Source organism: Rhipicephalus microplus, chromosome 9, assembly GCF_043290135.1.
Source record: "Rhipicephalus microplus isolate Deutch F79 chromosome 9, USDA_Rmic, whole genome shotgun sequence".
Taxonomy (NCBI): domain Eukaryota; kingdom Metazoa; phylum Arthropoda; class Arachnida; order Ixodida; family Ixodidae; genus Rhipicephalus; species Rhipicephalus microplus.
The window spans coordinates 133,969,744-133,996,489 of NC_134708.1; the positions used below are offsets into that span (position 1 = coordinate 133,969,744).

At 49.0% G+C, this 26,746-nt stretch overlaps 1 protein-coding gene across 1 annotated transcript in view; it reads right to left on the reverse strand.

Annotated features, from left to right (window-relative positions):
- Window positions 1-4,589: 4,589 nt before the first annotated feature.
- Mkp3 (Mitogen-activated protein kinase phosphatase 3) overlaps window positions 4,590-26,746 on the reverse strand; it is an 82,057-nt gene continuing 59,900 nt past the window's right edge. The window contains exon 4 of the mRNA XM_037415016.2: window positions 4,590-11,595. Coding sequence (XP_037270913.1) covers window positions 11,270-11,595 — 326 coding nt within the window. The 3' untranslated portion in view covers window positions 4,590-11,269. The remainder of the gene's footprint in view (window positions 11,596-26,746) is intronic.

Genomic DNA, 26,746 nt, shown 5'->3' on the forward strand with positions numbered 1-26,746 from the left:
GCTAGGGGTGAGATCTCGCTTTGGAAGGCGTGTTGCGAAAAAATTGAGCTGTGATTCAAGATTGTTGTAGCGGTCAGTCAATGACTGGGCTAAGGCATCAAAACGATGATTAAGCGCAACCTTGACTGTTGTTACACGGATTACCGCATCTTTAAGCGCTGTGCATTCCTGATTGATGCTAATGATACCGTCCTGCAATTTGACCTCAAAACGAGCAGTAAAAGTCTCAAGCAGGGTCGGTATATCGGCTATTGAGCTGTGTGTTGAGGGACGCGGCGTTGTGTCCTGATTTGTGTGCCGAAGAAGTTGCGTGTCGATATCTAACTCGAGCGAATCAGAAGATGATGCGGCGTTGACGTGGCTGGGTGTGAAAGATATGCTAGAGGCGGTGGGTGGGTTGTGCGCATCAGGTTGGGATGTAGTAGGAGTTGGGGTAGTTGGAATGGCATGGCTTGTGGCAAGAGTACTTATCTGGGCCTCCAGCTTCGCGATGTGTTCTCGAAGGGCGGCGGTTTCAGCTCGGGCTGCTTGAGCCTCAGCCCTGGTTGCCACCGCCTCCTCCCGAGACTTAGCCAGAGCGTCTTGTAGACTGGAAGTCCCTGCTGATGATGGTGCGTGCTTGGAGGAAGAACGGGGAAGGCCCCAGTCTTGTTTAAGCGGCTCAGTCCAGGCTTGCTTGTGTTCGCTGAGCTGAATGGGCCCCAGCAACAACTGGGAGAAGTTCTCCCGGTGTGGAGCCGGTTCTTGTCGCTGCGTTTCAGGTTGCCTTGTCTGTTTGCTTGGCTGGTGAAGGTTACGTCCTTTGCATGATGCAGTGCCGGTAAGATGAGAGCCATCGACTAAAATGCACTTAGGCGTGCAAGGAGGCGTGCAAGGAGGCGTGCAAAGATTAGTCTTGGGGCTTGGGCATACGTCATGACGATGGTCCGGTAGTCTGCAATTCGTACAGGCATCCGGACTTCCGCGGTATGGAGTGCAAGGATGAATAGCTCCCATGTATTTAATGGAATGTGGTACCTCAATGGCGTCGAAGGTGATGAGAACAGAGTGCGTCTTCCCCATTCGTCGGGCTGCGAGTATTCATCGAGTATTCGGGATTCCGTTTGACCAGGTCTTCGTACAGCTGGGTTGGGGTCTCGTCGTCAAAGGCGTCAAAGGCGTTTGAGATGACTTTTCGTGTAGCTCCTGGTGGGGGTGCCACGCAAGCCACTCTGGGGTAAGCATGGCCGCCAATGGTGAGTGAAGTCAGCGTCTTTGGGAGCTTAGCTGCTGCGGAGTGTGTTGTAGCTGCAGTAAACGTATTATTGGTGGGATGTATGCGCATGCATAACTCATCAAGTAGAGTGACTTGGAGTGCGGCCTTCACTGCCTTCATGAATAGAGGCGTTGGGACATCACTGAGTCGTAGTTGACCTCGCGGATGAACGACGACGCGAAGAGTGTTCGGTGGGAGTGGTGGCAGTTGCTTGCTGCATTGTACAATGATGCGCATTTCCTTGGTAGCAGGTGGTAGGTGGGCCAGCTTCTTGCCTCCGCCAGTGGCGGCTGCTTCAACGCACGCGATGTTCTCGGCGTTCGGGTTGGCCACCTCGATGGTAGCGTTGGGTTGCGAAAGTGGTTTTTGTGAAGAGGCTGGTCGAGACGCATAGGCTTTGTTGAGAACTGGTGTCCGATTGCCGGCCTGGAACTCTTCAGCAGAGATGGTGTTGCGCTCAACCGTTACTTCCATGATAACAGCAGGCGTCGCTGGCAGTGTTGACGAAGGAGCGGAGTCTCAGAGAGGCTTAGCTCGGATGCTCGGCGTCTCGGTTCACTAAGTGTCCATCGCACACAGAACGACGTAGCTGGCCCGAAATGGGCGTCGTCTCTATCTTCCTCCGACCCTTATGTCGCTGTTCGAGCAGGTTAGTGACCGTAGGAAAGGTTGGGTAGGAGTTGGCCCCCTAGCAGCCTCTCCCACTGCCACGCGGGCGCGTCTATAGGCTTAATGCTGTGACCACCGCTTACGGTTCCTTTTCAAACATCCGTTTCTCGTTGAAAAAGGAGTCCAGCTCAAAAATATTGGTGTCAGATGAAACATGGTGACTTGCCTGTTGCGATGCTTGTGCGATTTTGTGCCAATGGTCATAAAATCCTGGCTCTTGAGGAAGGATAAGTAGAGCCAGATGGGACCCGGTCTGCATGCGTTGGCGCCCATGTCAGAAGCCTTTGTTGGAGGAGCTTGAACAACTCTCCTGCGGGCGGCGCCGGCCGCTGGTCTACGGCACTGCGCCATCGGGGAATGGTTGCCGCTAGCATGAACCGGCCCTTAGGCACTGCGTTGCCGCTGTCGTGCGTCGCAAGTATCTAGCAGGGCGAGCAGCGGATGTCAACGCCGATCGATCCCCACCGGCGACAGCGTCTCGAAAGGAGTGGCCCTTCACGACAGCCGCGCTGCCACGCTTGTCGATGTTGTTGACGGTGGTCATGGCCTTATCCAGTGCTTGGCAGCACGTCATGTGGCCATCCGAAAAGGCGATGATGACGGCAGCTTTGCGCTTAATCTGCCAGGAAGGGCAGTACAGCTCATTAGCCGGATAAGTGTCGCTGTATTTCATCCAGCGAGGGCGTTCCGCGGGCTACGGTGCTTTCGCGTGGCTGCCACCGCAGTGGAGGCAGCGTTGGTCACGTGATCGGGCCGCCGTGGCGTGGCCGAAGCGACCGCAGCGGGCACACTGAAGGGACCGCTGCTGTCGAGGGCGGACCGGCCTCTGAAGTTTGAAGAGGGCCACCAGCAGCGGTACCCTGAAATGTGAGCGTGAGGCATTTGCCTAGTCGGACACAGGAGACGACCGAGATGGCAGAGTCGAGTTTGGCCACAATGTCGTCCAAGTCGAGGGTTCGTCGACGCCGAAGACAGCGCTCACGCAGCTGGTCTTTACAAGGAGTTTCCCCCTAACGTGTATCTCACAGAGCCGGCTGACCTGGAGAAGGGGTGCAGGATCTACGAGGGAATGGACATCCACTGCGACCATGTTGCGCCGAAAGTTGACGCGGACGCGTCGAAGGGCGGGGAAGCCGGACAGGAAGGCCCCGATGGCCTCGCGGGTTGTTCCGAGGTAGTTGGCCTTCTTGCCAACTGGGTGATACAGGATTGTGCCGTCACGCTCTTCCACTGATGCAGGAGGGGCCGGGGCTTTATCACTCACCCCGATTGTGCGTTGGTGCCCTGTTGTGCTGGGGTGCGAGTTGGTGTGTTGAAATGGAAACTGGCGGCGCCAGTTTCCTCACATGTCGTATCCAGGTTGTGCGGGGACGACGACGATGGTGTCCGATGTTCCCAAGAGGATCTGGAGGCGGATGATTATTCAGTCTCCAAGAGTTCCGCCCGAGTTGGCACATCCTTGACGGAGCGCTCTTCCTCGCGTGCACCCGAAGGCGAGCTTTGTACAATTGCTGCCGAAGGCCATGGCCGCCTGTCGCGAAGCGTCGGTGTCGCTGACGCATCCTTAAGTGTTTGCTGCTTCTGCTGAAAGTCAGACTTCAGTTGCTTGTTGGCCCAAGCCTGGTACAGAAGTATAGGTAGGCCCATGCCCGGGGTAGCCCTTAGAAGAGCTGTGCGCTCGATGACGCGAAGTGGGCGTTGAAAAACAACGCACGGGAGGAACGAAAAACATGCGATAGTCCCAGCTGAAAGCTGCAGCTCCACTTTTCGGTAAGCTTTCCACCATGTTTCAGCGCCTCGACAGTAGTTCAGCCATTGATTGCACGCAGGCTACAGGCATAGGTAACTTACACTAAGTGTGCAGTCGTCCCAAAATCTACCGCCAAGACCTATGGGGAACGTGCGGGACCTACCGGGGGCACGCCAATGCAGTGTGCCAGACCACCGTTAAGTGGCCCCTGTGTTGTTAACTGACGTGCGACTAATTCTCGTCTCCCCTACTGCTGCGCCCGCGTTTTGCAGACGTACGTGCGCGCGTTGGCTTCAAGAAAGTGAGGAGTGCGCAGGGTTTTTGAGGGCCTCGAACGAAGAAAAGTGAGACAAATTACGCCGAAGCAGGCACGTTTTCGAAGCTACTGAAGAGACCAACGTGGCCTTATGCTATAGATCTTGGTTTATGCCATATGTCTTTCCTTGGCCTAGACACTCTTGCGCCAGAAGTGACATGCGAAGCCCCGCCGCGGTGGTCTAGTGGCTAATCCCGGCTGCGGCGGCTGCATTTCCGATGGAGGCGGAAATGTAGGCCTGTGTGCTCAGGCCTACATTTCCTGTGTGCATGTTAAAGAACCCCGTGTGGTCGAAATTTCCGGAGCCCTCCACTACGGCGTCTCTCATAATCATATGGTGGGTTTGGGACGTTAAAGCCCACAAATCGACCGATCAATTGAACCATTTTTGGTTACTTCAGAAAATTGCAGGGCCTCTTTAGCGCATGTGTATGTACAGACTAGCTCTGCTCTGTTTCTCCAACTTTTGCCCGTAACCATTCCACAGAAATTACAACAATTTTACCGAGCACATGCGGTCCTTAACCACATGACACACCCTTTGGAGCTAAAAGCATTGATGTAGCGCTATGGCTTACAGACAAGAAAAGGACAGCGACTTCATGAAAAATATGCACATTTTATTGGCTTTCCAGGTGTATATGGAAATAACTCCGAGATTATAACAGTCTCCATTTGCACGCAGCACTCAACCAACACGCGAGTGCGGGGATCCAAAAACACTCACCTTCGTCCAAAACAAACACCAACATCACACACCTTTATTGTTTGTCGCGAGTCCACGCATTTTTGCACAACAGGCACAGGCTTTTTCTTCGTAACAGCGAAAAAAGGAGCATGGGACAAGATTGATAATGTACAGAACATATACACATAGCACGGCGATGATTTGTTATCACATTTTGATAAGATAAATGAAAACGAGGGAGCAAGGGTCAAGGGAGGATGAACAGCTCCAGCGTTGTTTTGGCAGTCAGAGAGCGAAGTGACAATCCAATGATAAAAGACTGCAGTTGCCTGAAAAACACAGGAAACGGCGCAACAATGGAGAGATTAGGAAATAGTAGGTTGTCTATGACATCCACTTTGCTTTTTGCGGGTGAAGGTGTCGCTACGTCTTACTCCCCCCTGAAACTGTGCGGAAGCAGCTACTCATTGAGGCGACCGAGGTTGGCTCTTTCTCTGAACGCTAGGACAGTGACAAGAAATTATTAAAGGGTGTCACGACAGCTTTGTGAATTTAACATGAAGAGACACGCGACCACAAAAATAGAGGCGTCAAAAATGTAAACGCATTCCGGAGCTATACTTATGGACACCTATACATCCATGCTACCACATTTGGCCCCACACCTTTTTGCTAGCGTAGAACATATTTCGCCAGAGCACGCACAGCGTAAAAGTTTCTCTTTCTAATCTATTCTAAGCTAAGAATTATTGATGAAGTTCCTAAACACTACGATCCGTGTGTGGGGCTGTGCTTTTCTATTCACTAGTTTAATGAAAACGTCTAGTCAGCAAAGAAGCGAAAGAAAAAAAAGCGAAAGGGTTTGACAGCAGCACCATTCTTGTTTGTCTTGCTACAGACGACACAGGTTGAACATCAAAGCTTTAGGCATACGGCGACGACGCTTGTTTTTTCTTCTATCGTAGACACACGGTTTTGGCACGAGTCCTGACAAGACGGCGTCGCATTGCATGAATGCGCCAACGGGCCTAGCATGTGCACCCAACAAGCCCGTGTCCCTGCGTTGCGAGAGAACTAAGCATTTTGCACAAACAACATGAAAATAATTTTAGGCATATGTCTGGCATCGCGTCGGCGCCCCTACCGCGCTGCGAGTCCTGCGTTTTTGATCTATACATGTTTCAGGAATACTTCAAGGTTAAGTATTTCGGCCACGGTTGGTGTGGTGGGGCGCAATTTGAATGCATGACAGCCGAACGTCGTCACAAATAACATTCTGTGTCCTCGGTCACCTCACAAGTAGAGTCTTCCGGCAGTAGTTGGCATGAAGTGGCGCCTTAGCAACCAAACAGCTCGGTTCACTGCATTTCATAACAAGGGACGAAATGGGTTCTGCACTTTTGAGTGTCTTTAACAAATAATAACTAGCAACACTGCTGGCACCCACAACACTGCAACCAACATGGCGTATCGTTAGTTCAACAAGGATTGGCCCCAACACAAGACTGGATTGTTGTACCAGAAGCCAGCACGCACCATTAGCCATCACACTGAAGCAATATCGTGAAAATATGAGAGGATGGGAGAGAGAACTGAGAAAGTGCTCCGTCCTTTTTTTTATATGCTTGCAAACGACATGCATATATTGTTTCAATGCTAGCCACTGCACAGAAATCCCGCCAGCCAGCACATAGCTGCGATGTTTACAAACAGGTTTATTAAAAATATTGGCTCCCTGCTGGTAAGAAAAATGCTCCGTGAGAAACCTTTGCGCTTGAATTCCACCGGGCAATAGCTTAGCTAGAGGTGCCAGCACTGCAAGTGACTGTTTTCATACGGTTGATAGAGAATGTGAACTAAGCGACCTATGAGTACCGCTTTGGTCACAGGACCGGAAAGTCATGAACAGATGCTTTGCAACTGTGCTGGCTAGATGTCTGTGCGCTGTATGAGTGAGCAAGGTAGGAAACATTCATGAAAGGAAGGGGACACCATCGTATATAGTGATCCTACTTAATCGTGTGTGCGAAGGGTGGCGCAAGCTCTTAGAGTGCTTCAGTTTGCCTCGGGTCAGTGAAACTTCCTAACGTCATACTTTTAAGTCTATTGTGTCAATTAACAACCAAACCACTCAGCCACAATCCTGGCTCGTTGCCTGCTAATGTCATTGACATACGGTGTTGTGGCTAAGCTTCTCAATATATGTCACATTGGCAAAACTCGGTCTTCTTTAGCCGAAACATTCCAGGCGCCAGAGCACTAATGCGTCCACCACTAGGTGCACGTAAATTCTCTGACAGCTAAAGATCAGCAAACCAATAGGAGAAAGGTTTGTACTTTGCGAGAGGCCGATAACACGTAATACAGCACATAAATCAAGGAAGACGTACACGTGCGCCCTTTCCTGCCATTAACAGCTAGAGGTGTGAAACATCTACAAAAGGTGGGTATGCCGAAATACACACTACTCATTTGCTGGACACTACAAGTAGTTACGAGCTTCAGCAGTGCACGTGTGTGGTTGCTACAACATGATTACGAGGCCTCTATTAGTCACAGTACAAAGCTATTCTGCGTTACTTTTCTGTTGGGGAAATATAAAAATGGGAAAAAGAGTGAGAGATAAATAACACGGTGCGTCCCCTTACTCTTCAACGGATGACCACGTTCCCCTCATAACAGTTATTTGTTTTTCCTTTTGCAGCCGCGCTACCCGCTAAAGAATGTCCGTGTTCGGGCTAATGTGTTTGGCAGGCTACTTACGGCAGACCAGTCGGGAAAATTGCACATGATGTTACTTTTTCATAGGTGGTGCAAGCGTTCCAGTGCAGGAGAAGCAGGACATTTCAAATTCACCTCATTCGCAAAATTTCATAACAAACTGATCTATTGCATTCGGCAAAGAAGACCTCCAGAATGACAGGCACAGCGAGAGACTGAACTGTGCTAAATATGACAGCACACCAGGCAGCAGTTTGACAAAATGTATTGCACAAATCCAGTTCATGCCTGGGCCAAGCCGCGGGCGGATCCAGCCACTCATTTTAGGGGGGGGGGGGGGGGGGGTCACCTAAAGTAACACCGGATAGGGGGGGGCGTGGTCATGACAGTATTGGTTTTGCTAGCAGAAAAAAACCTTCTTAGCACAAATACTGTTAATACCTGCTCACAGTGGTCTCGCTCATTTGTCCTAATTGGTGATAGGAGGGGGACTACGAACATTGAATTAAGGGGGAGGGGCACTGCAAGAGGTCTCAGTGGGGGGGCAATTGCCTTTACTGACCCCCCCTCTGTATCCGCCAATGGGCCGAGCCCACATAAACTTTGACATAGCTCCAATTTTAAAATTATGCAATGTTTTTAATCATATTACATAACGAAAGATTCTTTCTGTGCGAGGGTTTTCGCCACAGTGACCGAGCTCCTGCACCACCTATGACCGAGTCATCCAAGTTCATTAACAAACTCAGTCACTGCAATAAGTGACAGGCTTCTCACACTTGAACATGGTTGCACCAACAAGTGAACCAACAGTAATGTGTGCATCAACAACAAAGCAACAAACGATCAGGTTGAGGAGGAAAATCTTTCTATGGTCAATAGTATGCATTCAACATGCGACCAACTTCCCTGCAAAGATTGTAGGGATATGGCAGCGCGCTTCAAGAGAAAAATAAAATGAAAGAACAACATATATAACATTATGCCATTCACTTATATACACTATATACACGTGTAACATGATTGATGCTATTTACAGGATAAAAACAATGATGGCTGGGCTGGGCAAAAGTGAGGTGAAGCTCCCTATGTTACCGTTTCAAAGAAGTAAATTAAATTACATATTTACAAGTATTTCACTGAAGCACAGACACAGAGACACTTTGTAGGAGCTCAGAGGAGCTAACAAAAGTGGTTTCTTCTTCAAGCAGTGGATAAATGTTTCATTCTAGATTGTGGCACAGCAGCTTGCAGGTGTGAAATTGATTTCAGCCACTACACATACAGTGATGAGTGCATATGGTGCTTTGGTGGTAAGGCTGTAAAAGTTATTGCACTGATAAGGTGCTTCAGCATGTCTGCCAGCATGTCTGCAAGGCTAGTTCTCATAACATAACACTGCTGATTCCCAGTGTTTGGCACAGTGAAGGAAGACAACTGAGGAATGAGGTTCCTGCATGTCAAGTCTAGAGTATGAAGTGCTGTTAATCAAAGGTATGCATCTGTGTTAATGCTAGGATATGGCTGAATATACTATACCTGGCACGGGGGTCTGTTGTGCACTAGACAAAAATGTCTTACGTGTGTATTGCTTGTTCTGGCTAATGGAAGGCTTTCTATGCCCCTTCATATCAAGTGCCACTATAGCAGAACTTGGCTTGCAGTAACTGCCAGAAATATTGTTAGAGTCATCACAGAACATACTGATCATCTTTGACAGTGGAAACAGGAAGACTCTTGAATAGAATGAATTAATAATGTCTGCTTGCACATCGTTAAAAGCAGCCTTCTAGGCAAAACTGCATTTCGTTATTATCTGCAAAGCGATAGAAATATACCAATTGGTCAGTATATTATTTCACTTCGTTTTCCTGAAGTGGCAACGTAGGATGCACGTCACAAAAGCCCAGCCCACCAGACCGGTAATGTTAAAGGAAAGATTGCACTGCCAAGATGAAACCTTTAGGAACATGCGAATGTTTTCATAGCAGCCTGTAAAAATTTTGGGCTGTAACTGAGGACTTCATAAAGGAAACCTACTAGTCCCACAACACAGTTATTTCCAAATGAGCAGTCCTTGGCAAAAGCACAATCCTTCAGCACTGCCTCTTTCAAACCATGCAGCCACTGAAAATAAAAAAAAACAAGGCTCGCTACTTCATTTTGCATGGAAGAACAGATGCTAACATGCACTCACTGTCACTTCAACTTTCAATACGTGCCAGTTCGTAGCTATATCAGACTACAATTGCAGTAGTACCAAACTTGTATTTCACAAGTTCCTTGAACATGAACATTGAACAGGCCATAAGCTTAAGAACAGAGGTACTACCTCTTCCAGAGCTTGGATATCAAATACAAGTCCCTTAAAGTCACCGTAGTTCAGCACTTTGGTGCCGCAGAAAGGCCAGTCATTGAGCAGCTTTATACATCTCTTGTTTGAAAACATCGCGTCAACACAGCTGACCTATTCACTTTGCAGCTGGCGGCCGAACAGCACCTGGCCAAGGGGAGTTGAGTTGCTACCAGCAATCACTCTCTGTCAAGAGCTGCACCCCTCGAATGCACAGGGAGGCCATGAAGGTTGCCCTCAAAGGCATTTTTTATGGTCCACGCTTTCAAAACCAGCTGGCACAGTGGTCTAGCTGAGCAGATGCTTTGTACTTGCTACAAACATGGCAAGTTCCCAGAAGCTACAGATGTAATTTCACAAGTGGATGTGCCAAACATGACTATAAGCTGAAATGCTTAATGCTTCTTTTCGTATTCTCCACTCTGCTTTTGCATGCTGAATGCTCAAAGAATATTTATTTTTTGCAATGGCTGGCCAGTTAGAGATCGTGCAGGACAATGAAAAATAATGCAACAATGGCACTGAAGATCTACACGAAATGTGTGGAGCAAATATTTACTGGTAGAGTGTGAGCAACATCCATGTAAAATGGCATTGAATGCAAAATGCGTTTCAGAAGAAAACCAAGATATAATAAAATGGTATTAAATTTTAACCATAAAGTTCCAACATAAAGTTCCAACAGTATTCAACATGGCAATTGTTTTACAATTGCCATGTTGAATACTGAGATTTGAAAGCTTTCACTGAGCATGATATTGAGGTTTCGAGAGAGAAAAAAGAAATTTACGGTTCAAAAAACGAGAAAAAACTTCTGGGTCCCTGCCAATGTCAAGTTCATACTTGGCACTAACTGGAGCTTAATGCAATCAAGTTTCGCACAACTGAAGCAAGTGCTTACATGGCACTGAGCTTGTACAATGTTTTTTTGTCATCACTATTCCCTTGTTCTTTAAACCTCAGGGTACCTTCAGCACAGTTGGCAGATGCTGCTACAGCATCTATTTGCCACCGGTGGTGTGGACGTGGCTCTTAAGCACAGACCCGGAAAGTAGGCGTTATTTAAGCCGTTTCCTGCAACTATCGAATTCTCCAAGCCACCCACCAATGCTTGAGCAAATGGTGGCAAAATCGGGGCAGTAAGTCGAAGTGACGTAGTACCAAGTTCTTGCACAGTACTAGTAGATGGAAATCTACTGGAGATGGCACCCTTCCCAAGTCTAGAGCCCAAGTTTCCATTTCTTCTCGTTGCTGCAACTACAGCTTGAAGAGAGGCAGACGAGGGATGGTTTTTGTGGCTCCACCATAAAGGTTGCTGAGGGGGCGAAGGCCGTACGCCGGATCATTCAGACGGCATCACAGCCGTCCTGCGGCTGCTGATGGTGGCTGCCTGCAGCCGACGCCGATGCGCCGAGCTCTTCGTCGTCTTCTTCTGACGTAGGCTCGAGCACGGGCTCGAGCTCATCAGGTGTGACCGCGGGGGCAAACTGGAAGCGGCTGCCCCCGCGGGCCTCACGCTACGTCCACCGGTCGAGGTCAATGCCCGAGTCAGGTGTGGTGCGCGTGGGCGACGTGAAGTGAAGCGCGCGGCGACAGCGGCACGGCGTGTGGCAGCACCCGCACCGCTGCGGCCGCAGGTCCAGCAACTGCTCGAAGTCGAGAAGCTGGCCGAGGAAGTTGAAGTTGGGTGCGATGTTGGCCTTGCGCTTCTTGACCAGGTCGTACGCCTCGTTGAGCGGCAGCTTGTGCTTCTGCATCAGGTAGGCAAGCGTCACCGTCACCGAGCGCGACACCCCGGCCAGGCAGTGCACCAGCACACCGACGCGCTTCTGCCTCGCCTCGTCTGCAGCATGTGGAAGAGAGAGGACCACCAATTAGTTACACGAACAGGACTTGGACAAAGATGTACATTCGACATCTTATTTCAGAACATGAAATATGACCGAATGACAACGCCATAAACGAATACCTCGATCATAGGGTGCAATAATTTGCACATTTTCGTACTTATTTTGCCCAGCAGCATGTGCTAGCAACATATGTGCGACAGTTACTGCTAAACATTAAGTTTAGACACTTCAGTATGCACTGAATGCATCGAATTGGTCATATGGGACCCGTTCATTCAGACTGATATCCAAAAACTTGTAAGGGTGCAGAAAAAAGGTTGTTAGGTTCATTTATAACTCGTACGGTCCTACTTCGATTACAAAACTTCTCTTGAAAAGCAAATTTCCAAACATTCCGGACCAAAATCGAATATTGCGCTTAAAATTTCTTTTCCAGTTAATAAAAGGTCACTATACAGTTGACACATCACATATCGTTCACTTTTCATTGGGTTACGGAACAAGACAGAGACACAATCTTACTCTCTCTCCATTGATGCAACGAACAAATTGTTTCAAATATTCTTTTTTTCCAAGGACTATCGTGGATTGGAACAATCTACATAACGATGTTGTTACCCTAAATACATTGTCTGCATTTGAAGAGTCACTGCTGAAATGATTGTTATCTATGTTTGTACCTTGCTTTTTGTTGATTCTCTTGTCTCGAAGAATCACTGTAGCTATCAGTTACATAGGTTTGTATTAAATTTGTTTTTTTTTATTGTTTGTTTGCCTGTTTCCACTGATGTTTATGTTTATGCCTTGTACCATCCCTGCTATGATCTTGTAAAAGATCGCAGTACCAATAAATAAAAAAAAACGTACTTCATCTGCTGCTAGTTATACCTTACAAACTCTCACATCAAGTTTTCAATATGACGTACTTGGACAGGAAGCACGCAGTTATTGCCTATATGCTGTGGTATGAAAGAGCACACTAGATGGCGCCAGGGGCACACACCACGCCAACTGTTTCTTTGAGGCTTCAGCAAATGCATACAAAAAAGGGGGAAAGAAAGAATAGGGTGAACGGAACTACCGCAAATACAGGCAGAGGCCCTCTGCCACGGTTTTAAAGAACTCAAGTAGTCCTACCAGTTCATCCCCGCCAATCTCTGGCAAAGCCTTAAAAGAGCTCTTTTTCAACCTCCCATGTAGTCGGCCATGATCACGGAAACGACAAGCAGCCGTCTTGTCCGGACCGCACTTCGTTCTCGGAGAGGATGGAAAGTGAGAAAAGTAAAAACGAGGGCACCGTCCCACTATCTTTCTCGCTTTTCCTCAGCACGCTTCCAGAGCGTTTATCGATACGTCGTAATGACCGCTCAGCTTCTCCAGCATAGATCACGGCGCCTCTTTTTCTTTTTTTTTTCATTTTCATACGGGTTCCTTCATACAGACACAAATTTGAATAATTTAGCCACCATCTCCCGCGTGTTCTTTCTTGATCCCTCGGAGACAGGATTAACCCCCCCGCCCCCCTTTTCATAGAGCCGAAATTGGCGGGGGAAAAGCAGGAATTTAGCCAATAGGCTCGCTCAGCCGATTTGCTTCATGACATTTAAATAATTCCATCACAGAGACGTACGGCTTCTCTGCACGACACACGTGTCGTCATTCTTCCGTTTTTATAACCCGGAGTCTTCGGCGCACGCTTCGCCTGCCACGCGACAAAGCGCGCCCATGTACAGGCACGCCAGAATCGGCGCTGCCCAAGAATAGCCGGGTTTCGGAATAACGGGGCGATCGTAGCCACAGGTGGAGACTGTAGGCAATTCGTAGATGGCGGCAACGCGGCCGAATGAAACCTGAGTGGGCGACGCCAAGAAGACAAGAGGAGAGGTCTGCCCGGTGTCTCTAGGCTGACCGGTCCTCACTGCGGTGAGGGTAAACAAGACAGAGACGCAAGCGACCATGATACAGTTACAATCAGTTACGTTACGTAAATCCCATTGTCCTGCGCGGAGTGTTCCCATGAGATGTGCGACAAACCCCGGCACGCAATTACGGCGAGACTGCGGTTGCCGTCCACCGCAATCTCCGAACTATTTTAGAGTTTCGGGCGCCATGCGTCTTCTCTGTGTTCATTTTTTTGCCGCGCAGCATGGCAACATCTATCGAGAATCTAAAAATGGAGTTGACCGACTTAAAAAAAAACAAAAAAAAACAAATAAATATCTAACTGCTTCATTGGATCCGGCCCGCATTAAAAACTGTCCTGGTATGCCCGGCTCTCTTCTAACTGCTTTGTATATAGGCTTTAACGCTTTCAAGTGCGAAAGAATTTAAGGCTAAGTGCACACGCTGCAGATAATTTCGACCACCGGCCTGGGGATTTTTTAAACATTATTTAAGAAAGAACGGGGCCCTATGCCACTGTGCTTCCGCCACAATTCGACCAACGCGAAAGGGATCGAACCATCGCTTTTCGGTTCAGCAGACTCGAACCATAACAAAGGAGCTATCGCACTCCGCTTCATCATTTCAATAATGAATGTTATTTTCCTTAAATGCAAACCATCAATTGATCACTCAGCAAATTACTTAAAGTATTGATAAACGAACACCATTACACTCATATAACCAATGAAACGGCGACTGGCTTAGTTCTTTCTTTCTTTTTTTTTTTTTTGTCGCGTAAGCGCTGCCTCAAGACACAATGACGGACCTACTCTAGGTGTATCCCCGAAGCACGTCATCATTTTGTGCGTCACGGGCACGCAAATAGAAGCGGTCTCCAGAATGAAGTATACTCTGGCGCCGTTTACGTAACGGACACTCGAGCACCGGACGTCGTCCGCCGAGTCCTCCTCGCGCCCCAAGCAAGCCCGTCGGCATCGGGGGAACACCGTCGTCGCACCACGCAGCTGGTCCGCTGTTTGGCACGCATATATCAGGGGAAGAAATGGTGAGACTCAAGTGTTCGCTCGTTATTAGGCTCGTTTTATTCGCTGATTTTACGATATCTAAGCTTGGCAGCAGCGCTGACGAGAGGGGCGTAAATGCTAAGGTGAGAGAAGAACATGATGAACGAAAGGTGGTGACGTGAAATGGGAAGATATAGCGGTAAGAGGTCAGTCCTATAGTACCGCAACCACTCGCTTCTTATGCCGGTGACGGCGAGTTCGATTGACCGCGCCTCCAGACATCCGCCGGCTGTTCAATAAGGAGAGAAGGTACCTGATACTCGATCCAGCAGTGGGTAGTCATTTCTCGAGAAGGTGGTTATTGCGTGTAGGAGGATGAACGCTGCGTGCACTAATGCCATCTCACTACAAAGGCCACGCGAGAAGAGGATCTTCAAATACGCCATATTAAATCGGAAGGACCGGATTTGCAGAGGTGATCGAGAATACCGCAGATTACGCAGCGGCTCGTCAGGATCACTCGTACACACCAATGGCGGAAACGCACAACCAGCTTTTTTTTTTCGACTACAAAACGTAATTAACAAAGAGAGCTCCCTAGAACTGCGAAAGACTACAACGTTGCTGATGCTTTACACATCAGTAACTGGCACTTAGGGTCATTACAACGACTAATTGGTTAAATAAGTTATGGTAATTGGTTATTTGAAATAAAGAGTAAAGCCGGTGGCATGAAGTGGGTGCCTGAAGAGGGACGAGTGGCGGCGCATATCCGTAGCGGGATTTATCCGCTTGGCGCATGAAAATCTCACTTCGATCTACGACGGTCCCTGAATAGCTCCACCGTTTGAGTGTACGTGGCCACAGTAACGAGTCAAGCGCTTGTTTAGGTGAGCTCAATGTCTCGAGTGCGCCATCGGCGGCTACGACGACGAGGCTCGCTGGCCGAGGAGAAAAACACCAAAACAGCACAGCAGCATCAGCCAGGCTTCCACAACCAAAGTTTGGAAGCGAACCAGCGCACTGTATACCGAAACGCGAGCATGTCACCCACGAATACACGGGGATATTCACCCCATAGGACTCGTACACGACATTTTTTTTACAGAGATAGTGGTGGCATTGAAATCGCCGCGGTAGCTTAGAGCGTCCGCTTCCAATGCGGGAGATAACGTGTTCGATTTCCAGTGTCGACCCACCGGATTTTCCCGATGGGTAGAGGAGAACACCAACTTGGCACTCGGTTGTTTCTGGGTGCTCATCTCAAGAGGTAGGCCCATAAGGTTCTGCGGAGGCCTCTGTGGGCGTCCACCAGAGCCTTGGTGAATTAGTTGAGCATCCACCGCTGCTGTGGGAGGCCGAGCATTGCTACCACCAGGCACCTACTGGCTAAATAGGTACAAGCGTACTTCTGGCCTGGTGCTCGGCAGAACAAAGTACACAGTCGCTTGGAAGGGCAAGCGGGAAATGGGCGACATGCATGGGACCACCAGACATGAAATTAAGATCATCCTCCTGTTTCTTTTTCTCTTTTTTGATAGCACGGTGTTTTCTGCAGTACAGATACACATGATACGTCCGAAGAAAAGGAAGAAAGCCGTGATGAAAAGCAGTGAGACCATTGCGTAAGTACGCAATACTGTAATGTATAATTACAGGCACTGAATTAAAGAAAACGAAGTAACAGAAAGAAATAACCCCAATATCTCTGATACGCTGGACTGTGTGTTGTGTTCAATGTGTGCCCTGATCGTTTTTTTTCTTTATATCTTACCCTCTTATCCCGCCTCCCCACGCGTAAGGTAGCGCACAAGACATGGTCTAGTTAACTTTCCTGCCTCTGCTGTATTCATCCTCTTTCCCTCGACACGCGACTGCGTGAGAGATGCACGAAACGTTGATTAGCTCAAGCAAATTGTCAACGCTCCGGCAGTTTCGAAGGGTAAACATCCCCGTGCATCATCGTCTTCCCACGCGCACGCCCCCTAATTATCCCCAACAGACGAGCTCGTCCAATTACGCCGCAGAAAAGCGGGATGTGGGCGTAGGTGATGAGGAAACAGCGCGATGGGGGAAATCTCGCCGGATGTGTCGCCCTATGGCGACTCCACGTCGTCCTTGACGAAGGCATGGACAAAGGGAGTCGTGGCATCCGGGCAGCAGTTTATCCAGATTTTCGACCTTTAGACGGGGTGGGAGAGTGTTGTCAAGCGCTAATTGAGGAGGGCGTATGAGTACATATCATAAAAGGTGAAGAAAGACGGTCTGGAACGAGGTTTAGAGCTGTGCGGCTATTCTCCTGGGGAGGGGGGGTTGTGAAGTTTTAAAGAATCCTGCATACAGGCAGGTAGCACTGGCAGACTGCATACAAAACCCGGATGAGGGAAAGCGCCAAACCTACGGACGGGTAACCAGGTCACACGAGCTGGCTCTTGAAAGTAGCTCTGGGAATAACATTACGAATAAAGGCTTTCGTAGCACTCTTACGTGGGCAGCAGCACGTTTTTGTTGACGCTCTTTGCTAGCCATCAGGTGTCGCGGGCGAGGCACTAAAATCTGGACACAGCGATACGTTACAAGGGCGCAGTTAAGTGCGAACCCGCATAGCCGGAGCTGCTAGATCACAGGCACCCGAAAAGCCCAGTCGTTAAAGCTTATCGACAAGCTCAGTGCCCCAAGATTGCGGCCACTAGAAAGCCACTTCAAGCTATTCATACAGAAAGGCGATCAATGTCACTACGGATAAGGTTAGATGGTTGTTAAAAGCGGCACGTTTACAATAGTGTTCACAATCGATGTCACGGCAGTGTGTTTACGCGCAAATGTGGATGCATCAGCGCCACCTGTTGGATGCACAGGCGCACAGACAAACTACGATAAACGGATTCTTTACAAGTAAGGCCATGCAAAATACAAGATAAAACCGAGCGGAGGTAATACTGCCCGTAGGAGTGCGCGACTGTCATCTGCGAAAACACCGACAGTGCCGTGGTATTTGCCGTGACGAATCCAATCATAAAGCTTGCTCTTGTAAGATGAAGGGCGGCTTCGGCCTGTTGGAAATTCACGACAGTATGGACCTATCGCATGTTTGTAAACAGGGTAGGTGCCGTCGACATATTGAGGCGCTTGTAGCGACGTCGCGTGGGCTCCGCCCAGCCCATAGCTCTGCCAGTTGATGTGTGATCATAGTGGGTGGTGGCGTGCTTTGGGCTGGTCGGAGCGTTCACGTAGCGACGTCCCTACAAGCACCCCAGTATATATCGATGGCGCCTACTCCGGTTTGCAAGCATACAATAGGTGTAAACTAACAGCGCGACGACACAAGGATGGGAAAGGGGACGACACTGCTGTGGTGTCTTTGCGGTGGTAGTACACTTATAAAACAGCTGGAACGACATTCCGGGCACCATGGAACTCGTCTTATTTTGGGCTCTGATTAGCTAGGAGAGCTGCTGTGTAACAGGCTAAACCCCAGGTGGTGAAAATTTCCGGAACCCTCCACTACGGCATCCCTCATAAACATATAATGGTCGTTAATATAATCGGTTTACTCAGAGTGCAGCCGTCGCTGCAGACCCCGACAACGCGGCGAAATCGAACACTGTCACCAGTATAGACTTGAGCACCACAGCATCAAATAGCGTACGGGAGCACACAGCGCAATGCCTCTCAGCGTTGTCTGCAAAGTTACGCTAAACCGGAATCTAAAAGGGTTGGTTGCTAGTCTTATACTTCGTGTAGCAGTCCAAGTTGCTGCTATCACATACACAAATTCGGGCTTGTGGCGACTTCGTGTTATTTTTTTTTTTTCGGTTTTCCTACCACGCGTGCATTGCAGTGTTATGGCCTACTGTGCAGAGGAAAACAATTGACGAGCAAACTAAGCGCAGGGATGTCGATGGTATACTCTTCGCAAACGTACGCCGATTATGTACGCGCTCACAGAAAACGCCATAGTGAGATTTCGATTGTCCGTTCGCACACGTAGTTCCTCTGGGCCACCACGCAAAGTCGCTCTATGCGTTGACACGACTACATGCGGCGGTCTGCTCTGACGGCGGTGGCGCAGAGCAGACGAGACGCGCTCCGGTGTTCAACAGTGGACCCCTCTGTACATGTAATGCCTTCGTGGAAGCATGGTTGCATGCGTAGCCTATAGTGGTAAAGACACTCGCTTTAGGGCCACGAGGGTACGGTTCGAATCCCAGCATCAGAAAGAACGAAAACATTCTTGTTTTGTGTATTTACGCATTATCGGTCTGACCAGCCGCTCGTGGCGCTGAAAGCTGCGCAGACACTCGGCCGCAGAGCCCTACGGGAGCGTCCGCTGTTTACGTAAGCCTGTTTCTCCACGCTTTGCCGAGCGAACTTCTTGCGCGGATTCCACGGCGTTGCACCTGATGCGTCTAAGAGAGCGTATGTAATAATCCTCGGCACCATTGTCTTTATCTCCGCGCACAGGAACTGAGGTGTAAGGCTTGTACAGCGAGCGCGATGCGGAGGACAGACGCGAAGATGCATGAACCACGACGAAGCCACGGAGATCTCGCTTCAGCCGACGAGTGCTGCTTACAAAACTTGTTCGACGCACACGCGAGGAAAATAGTAGTAACTGGTGACGTTTCACGTCCCAATGGCACGATGGGGCGGCCGAAATTTCGACCACGTTGTACCTAGACCATGTGTACCTAGATCGAGGTACCCAGACCTCGAGCGTTTCCGCTCCCATCGAAAACGCGGCGGGGATTCTAGTAAGCGATCGAGCACCACAACCACTATAGGCCCGTGGCTGGGCCTGCATTTCCGAAGAGAGAAAAGCGACACTCAAGTTATTTTTTCATGGAGTACGCGCACGTTGAATAAAGTTCGTGCGTTGGTATTCTTGAAGCACCTGTGTCGGTTACACGTCGGCAGATATGCGTAGCTCGAGAAGGAGCTGCCGCAGAAACAAGACCGGAAACGAACGCGATAACAGATCAGCGCATTTCAGTGCGCACGAGCGATGAATAACAGGAAGAGCAGCCACGGCTGATGGAATTTCACGGCCATTTTTTCTCTTTTATCTGTGGGGACTTTTTTTTTTTACCGTGTAGCCCCGACGAGAATTTGTGTCGTCTATTTTCGCTGCCCACAGCTGTTTCGTCAGTGCTTTGTTGTTTCGCGCCATCTGCAGCAGATCACGGTACGGGTCACTCCAGTGGGCAAACGCGTCTATTTCATTCATTGCGAGCGCAAACACGCGCTAATCAACGGGAGCTGTCGGATCGCCTTGGTTAGAGAGTGATCGTGATGCGCCGCCACACGAGGGACACGGCTGCTTTTGCATAACACATCATGCTTCCGAGCGTTTTCCAACGGAGACGTGACAGACGTCTGTCCCTCTCAAGTATCATACGTCTGTACGACCCGTTCCTTCGTGCTTCTTCTTTGTGGCTGGAAGCAATGTCACTGCCACCTCGCATCGGTAGTTATGCTGTGGCGTCACCGTGACGCTTCCCCATTGGTTGCCCGCATAGCACCACGAACGGCGACACGCTATTTTAAAACGCCATATCATTCACAGAGCCAGTGTGACCGTCAACACTGCGATCACGAGGAATGAAAGACGCCGCCCGACGGACGTATATTATGCCCGCCGTGAGGCACTGCGTGAGGGGCTCTCATACTCATGGCCACAAAACACACGCAAAGGTTAGGCAGTGGGCAAGAGCAGAGGGTGGCGAACGGCTGGATCGGGCGTATCTGGCTTGCATTGACAAAATAGAAAAGGCGCTCAATGGGCACTAAAATGGCAACGCTCAGCCGTCCAAACTTGTGCTACGAAAACTTTTTTTTACCTTAACTCATTTGAGCAAAGGAGATTTGGCTATTATTGGCAAATAGGAGAAGGCACAAATTCTTCACTTATCCTTCTAAATTCGTGCAAAAAAAAGAGCAAAATATCTATACGCCTGCGTACGGTATTGTGACGTCGCCATCGTTGAAACGCTTCCGGTGGTGCATTTCTCCAGAGCCTGCTAGCGTTAACTTCCAATGCCTTTACACCCAAATTTAAAATTTATTAAACGACAAGATATTAAGCTATATATGTAGGAAAGCAAGCTGTCCAAACCTATGGCGCATTGCATTAAGTCATATCGAAATGGCGAAGTTACGGAAGCGTGTGGAAGGATCACCAAGGCGTTCTCTACATTAGCCCCAAGCCTGTTGATAATGAAGCGATATCTGGGGTCCCAACAAGCGCGGAGTGAACGGCAACAGAAATCCCGACCATCCGGTGTTGTTGAACGTCAACTGCCATTGCACACCGTACACGGGTGCATTCCTATTGTAAATGCGACCGGTATTCGAGCCCGAGACCTTCGGGTGACCAGTCGATCACCGTAACTACAGGACCACAGTGGCGCGAAGGAGCGCAGAAGCTGCAACCAGCTTCTATGGCCATTCTCAGTGCACGCACGTTTCTCTGTTTTCGTTCATTTCCTTTTTTTCCCCTCCGACAGGTACGGACGGTCACAGCACAGCGGCGCGTACGTAGCACGCCTCGTTCTGTGCGCCGTGGAAAATTCCCTTTCACGGGCAACTCGAAAACGTGGCTGCAAACAGTACTCGTCTAGCAGTGCTGCCAAAGGTCAAGAGGCGTACGCAGCGACAAGTGAGGGCGACCAGAGAGCCAGACAAAAACTAAACAGCTCTCTCTAACGTGGCTATGCGACGGCTCGGTCAAAACACGCCCGCTATTCACGCGAGGAGACCGGTCGACGGATATCGCGGCCAAGAAGTTTCCGAGACGGCGCGAACTAAGCATTCAGCGAGTGCGGTACGGCGAAGACGAACTTGAGCGTAATTGAGCAACACACCCACACACACACACACACACACACACACACACACACACACACACACACACACACATATATATATATATATATATATATATATATATATATATATATATATATATATATATATATATATATATATATATAGTTCTGTAGATCCTCCGTGAGCGGTCACAACGCGGTTTATTTCTACGTTTCGGCCTAGAGTCTGGCCTCCATCAGGATTTCACTGCATCACACGCTTCCGAGCGTTTTCCCACGGAGACGTGACAGACGTCTGTCCCTCTCAAATATCATACGTCTGTACGATCCGTTCCTTCGTGCTTCTTCTTTGTGGCTGCAAGCAATGCCGCTGCCTGACTAGGCCGAAACGTCGAAATAAACCACGTTGTGACCGCTCACGGAGGATCTACTGGACTATATGCAACGCTACGGCCACTCAACCACCATGCCTGCCTATATATATATATATATATATATATATATATATATATATATATATATTCTACATCATGAAGGACGGCCACTTGCCCATCACGGTGGTCTAGTGTTTACGGTGCTCGGCTGCTGATCCGAAGGTCGCTGGACGCAAGCCCGGCCACGGGAGCCTCATTTTCGATAGAGGCGTACTGAGGCCCGTGGGCCTAAATTTTGGTGCAGGTTAATGAAAACCACGTGGTCGAAATTTCCGGAGCCCTTCACTAATGTCTTACCAATTTTAGCACGACATTGCTTTCTCTTACGATATGGAGCGCTGCCAAGTAAGCCCTCTTTCGATTGCAGTGCTCACATCTTTCCTCTCGGTAGGGCAAAAAAAAAAAAAGTGTCGAAGCAGTCTACACAGCCATTGTAGCGAAAGAAATACGGAATATGTTTTCTTTTTCAATTTATATAAAAAAGGCAATGGTTAACAGCCTAATACGGCGGTATCCAAACCCACCCATGAACAGTTGACAAAATGTCCCCTCAGCCCCCTTGCGCGTGAAGAGGCGGCATTTAGTGAACGAACACGTTCAGCCAAAAGTTAGTTGGTGCCACATCAAGCACGGAATTTGACTGTCGGCGTCTGGCGGGCGTCGGGGACGAGTCATGCAAGAATTCATCATCACTACATGCCGTCCCCGCACTGCGTCACAATGAAGTTACAGTGACGTAACGTCACACGATGACATTCCTAAATGGCATCGTAGCTTAGTCAAAGATGTCCCGATCCCGAAGGCAACGCAAAACCACGTGAGGTTCAGAAAGCGTCCGGAGAGGTAGAGTCGATAGACCTATGGACCCATTTCACATTTCGCAAGTTCGCTTTTCTGCACTGCGTGTTTGCCCAAGTAACGCCGGCACCTATCCTGTTTCAAGTGGAGAGGCGGTCTTAGTTGAATGGCTACTACAAGTGTTTATATTAAGAGAGCCTCTACATTTTCCCCGTCATGGCGTAAGTAAACCACGCTTGAGCAGGCTCTTTGCAGTAAGTGACAAGCCGCCAATAGTTAAAAGATGCACTCTGGCTCAACACAACAAAATGTAACAAAGGCAACGCAGACGTTTTGCCAGCTCTGCAGGTGACGAAAGGCACGCGTAGTTTATGTTACATTTTTTTGTGTTAAGACAGAGTACATGACAGAGTTAATCATGAACTGACCCCACTTTCGGAACATTTTTGCCCCCGTTGGTTGTTCAAGCCACAAACCAGGGAAGATTACTTCACAATTATGAAAGCGCTCTATTCCATGCTTGTAAACAAGGTCCAGCATCGTCGACTTGGCAGCGCGTAGGATCCGAGCCCAGCCCAAAGCTCACCACGTGACAACTGGCACAGCAGCTGCAAAACTGTCTCCGAGCGCGTCTTGGGAGCCTCCCGCGCACCGCCACGTCACTACTAGCGCTTGAGTACGCCGACGACGCCTACCCCTGCGTGCTTACAAACATGGAACAGGCCTGTACATCTATAGTCGTCTCGAGCGAATGCAGGGGACCCCGCGGCCTCTCCTTCCCTGCGCGTCACCGCCACTGCGACCTGCTTCGTTTGACGAAGCGAGTGGGACACGGGATAAGACAAATCGCAGCGCCGCATCGAACCTTTTATTTCTCAATATGAGCGCGCAAACTTTCAACGCGTACATGACACGCGGTATAAAAGAAATGAAGAGATCTCGCAAGACACTCGCAGGTACACCAAACACACACAAGTAACCCTTCTTCTTTTTTTATCTCTAGCCCCGAAAACCGATTACAGCCCGAAGGGACAGAAGAGGGTGTTGCCTTTTAAATCCGCCGCGTGTACAGGCTTCTCTGCATATCAAGACAGCCGCGACGCTGTGTTTTCATGCGCCCCGGCAATAAGAGACCTGCAAGATGGGAAAAGCTCGGGAGGATGCTCTTTCATCTCGAAGAAAGCGGGAAAAAAAAAAAAAAAGACGGCGTGTTTGATTTCCTCAATATGGGAGCAGCGCTGCTCGGGGAGGCGAAAGAGAACGAGAGAGAAAAAGTAGAGCATGGCGATTTGAGCGCTGTCGTCGGCAAATAGCGGTACCAGCGGAGCATGTGCCGTCGTGTGGGAACCGCGCGTCACCGTGCGCGGACAGCCGGGAGGGGATTCGGCTCGCAGCGGTTACGCAAGGAAGGGAGGAGCGAGACAGAGGAGGAGAGGCGAAAGACATCGATCGAGGCGACGAGGCTCGGGGCCACGGAGACAAGCCCCCCGCTGACCAAGCCGGGAGAGATGCAGCGCCACCAGACGGCGGCGTCACTCCCGCGAAGTAACTGAGTCACATTGCAAATTACAGGTGGCCAATATAAATTGCATTACATCTGAAGAATACAAGCGTTGACTTCGACTGAAGCTCATTAATTGTTTAAAGAGTTGACTGTTGAGCTAGTTGGTGTTCGGACATAGAAACCATCGCGGATAGCGCAACTAGACCGGGACAGGAACAGACGAGCGCAGCCGCTCACCAGCTGACTTGATTGAAGGCAGACCCATACATCTATAGGCGTCCTGTCCCAATGACCAATGTAGAATAAAAGAAGAAAAAATTATTCGTGATTAAACAGAAATATCCATTGTCCATGAACTGATCCGACTGCCGCGCTATATAGCAGCTGTACACATTCGATGCGAAAGCTGATTCACATGGCCACTGAGGAAGTTGCCTCTTATGACGATGATGATATCGGGATTTTCATGTATACCCAAATTACGATATCATTACGAGACACGCCGACCACTGGAGTTTCGACCGGTTCTTTGACGGGCAACGACATCGCAACAAGATACCGTGAACACCATGGGGGAGACAATAAATTGGCGAAACTCCCAGACAACGAAGAGACAAAAACGATACAATACTTTTGGGATTGCGAGAATTACGGGGAATATAGTAATTATAGTTAGACTAAACCACCTAATATGAAAAAGAGAGTGGCAGAGCGTTCGCACACCTGAAAGCGGCTGAGCGAGTGAGCGGGTCTCGTTCTGCGCCGAAAACGGAAATGAGCCCGCCAGAAAAACTTTGCACGGCTTCGGTGACAGCGGGTGCACATGCACCATTCATTTGATTGCTCCCACAACGCGATGCTGCCGACAGCTGTGCCTCAAACACTTCCGACAGCGCCGAGCCTGCTCAAATGGACTTGTGGTGCTCGCTAGAGCTGGTATGCCGAGTCCAACTTCCAAGCTGTTCGTTGGAACCGTGGTCGGAGCAGCCACGATTGGAGAGCACATCCGTGTTCTCGTGACATGTACACCGGACGTGAAGTATACATGTGCGGTTGACGCCATAACCAAACTGTGGTTCTCCGAATTTCTTTATTATTTCCGCCAACTCCTTCAACTACGGGTGATGCCAGCGTCGGCATGTCGTTTTGAAGGCTATACACGCGTAACCTAAAAAAAAAGTAAAAAAAAGCACGCATGTCGAAGAGATGTTGATGCAAACTAGGCCTTACAAAAGTCCAAAATGAACAGTCTACAGACAGTCTAAAAATGCTTAAATGGTCCATAGACTGCCTAAATCCATATCGTTGTAAGGCAGCGGTCCGCCCTTTGAAACCTCCATGTCACCGTCAACTTCTATATTTTCAGGAGTCAGGATGGAAGAATGCGAAACTTGACTGGAAGTCCTGAGGTGCACGACTCGGCACACACTTACGCTCTTTTGATCAATTGTGTACTACCATATAAGGAAGCGCAATGTAGTTGAAATATTAGAGTACCAAAGAACGTGTGACAAAAACAAACAAACACGCACACTGATTCAAAGTAACATGTTAAGGCGCAACTTCTGCTACACCGGCGAAGCGTGTGGAGGACAAACCCGCAAACCATGCGGCATTCGCTTATATAGTGAGACAACCGGAGCATACGCCCAGATTTTATTATTGTTTTTTTTTCTTTGTACACGCTACGTAACGGTTCACACGACGCTTTCTTTGTCGTTTTTTTATTTTGCCCGTTGAGCCGCAACGCCCACTCGGCACGTCATTCACGCGCGCGCCACTCCACTGGCACGACGGGGCGTGCAACCGGCGCACAAGAAAAAATCAATCAAAGTCGGCTAAACAATAATAAAACAAACGCATGGAAAGATAAATGCCCGAACGGCCAACATCGCGCGTCCTCCAAAAGGCACAACAGAAAGAAATAAAAGTCGGGTGAGAATGTGGTAGTATAGCCAGAAACGAGTCCAAGGCCACAACTGCAGGGCGTGACTCTCTCCGTCACTGCAAGAACCCGAGGACCGCCACGGTATACATGATGAAGGCGCCCCCGTACGCCATACGCACATAAACACGCCTACGCCACCCACGCGTGAAAAACACACGGGTCTCAGATAAAAGGACACAGCGCGCGCTCTGTTTTCTGTTATTTCCTGTATCGTTTCTTTCTTTCTTGTTCCCAACGCCTTTCAAAACAGGCCGGGACCAATCAACGCAGCTCTGCGGGTTTCTTCTTATCGGCGCGCAACACTTGATGCACCAAGTTTTGCCACGTATATTGTTGCAACAGCGCGGGAATTTTGTACAAGTTTTCGTAATATCATAGTAGCGCGAATGTGGTGTGCGAGTCTACATATTCACCGCTCATTTCAGTGTTGTTCTGGTGATCGCCTAATGTGTTTTAATTGGTTCTGTTTCTTCATGATAGATTGATTGGATCGATATGTGGGGTGTAAAGGTTCTGTTTTTTGTTTCTGTACTGGTGGTATCTCTACCTAAGTTATATAACGTGTCTTGCACATTACGTACGACTACCTACCTGCCCCCTGCCTTTATGAAGGCCCGTAATAGAAAATGTTGAATAATAATAATAATAATAATAATAATGAGCCGAGAAACATACACATCTAACTAAATGTCAGAGCTCCCCCGCTGAACACAGATTAGTAATA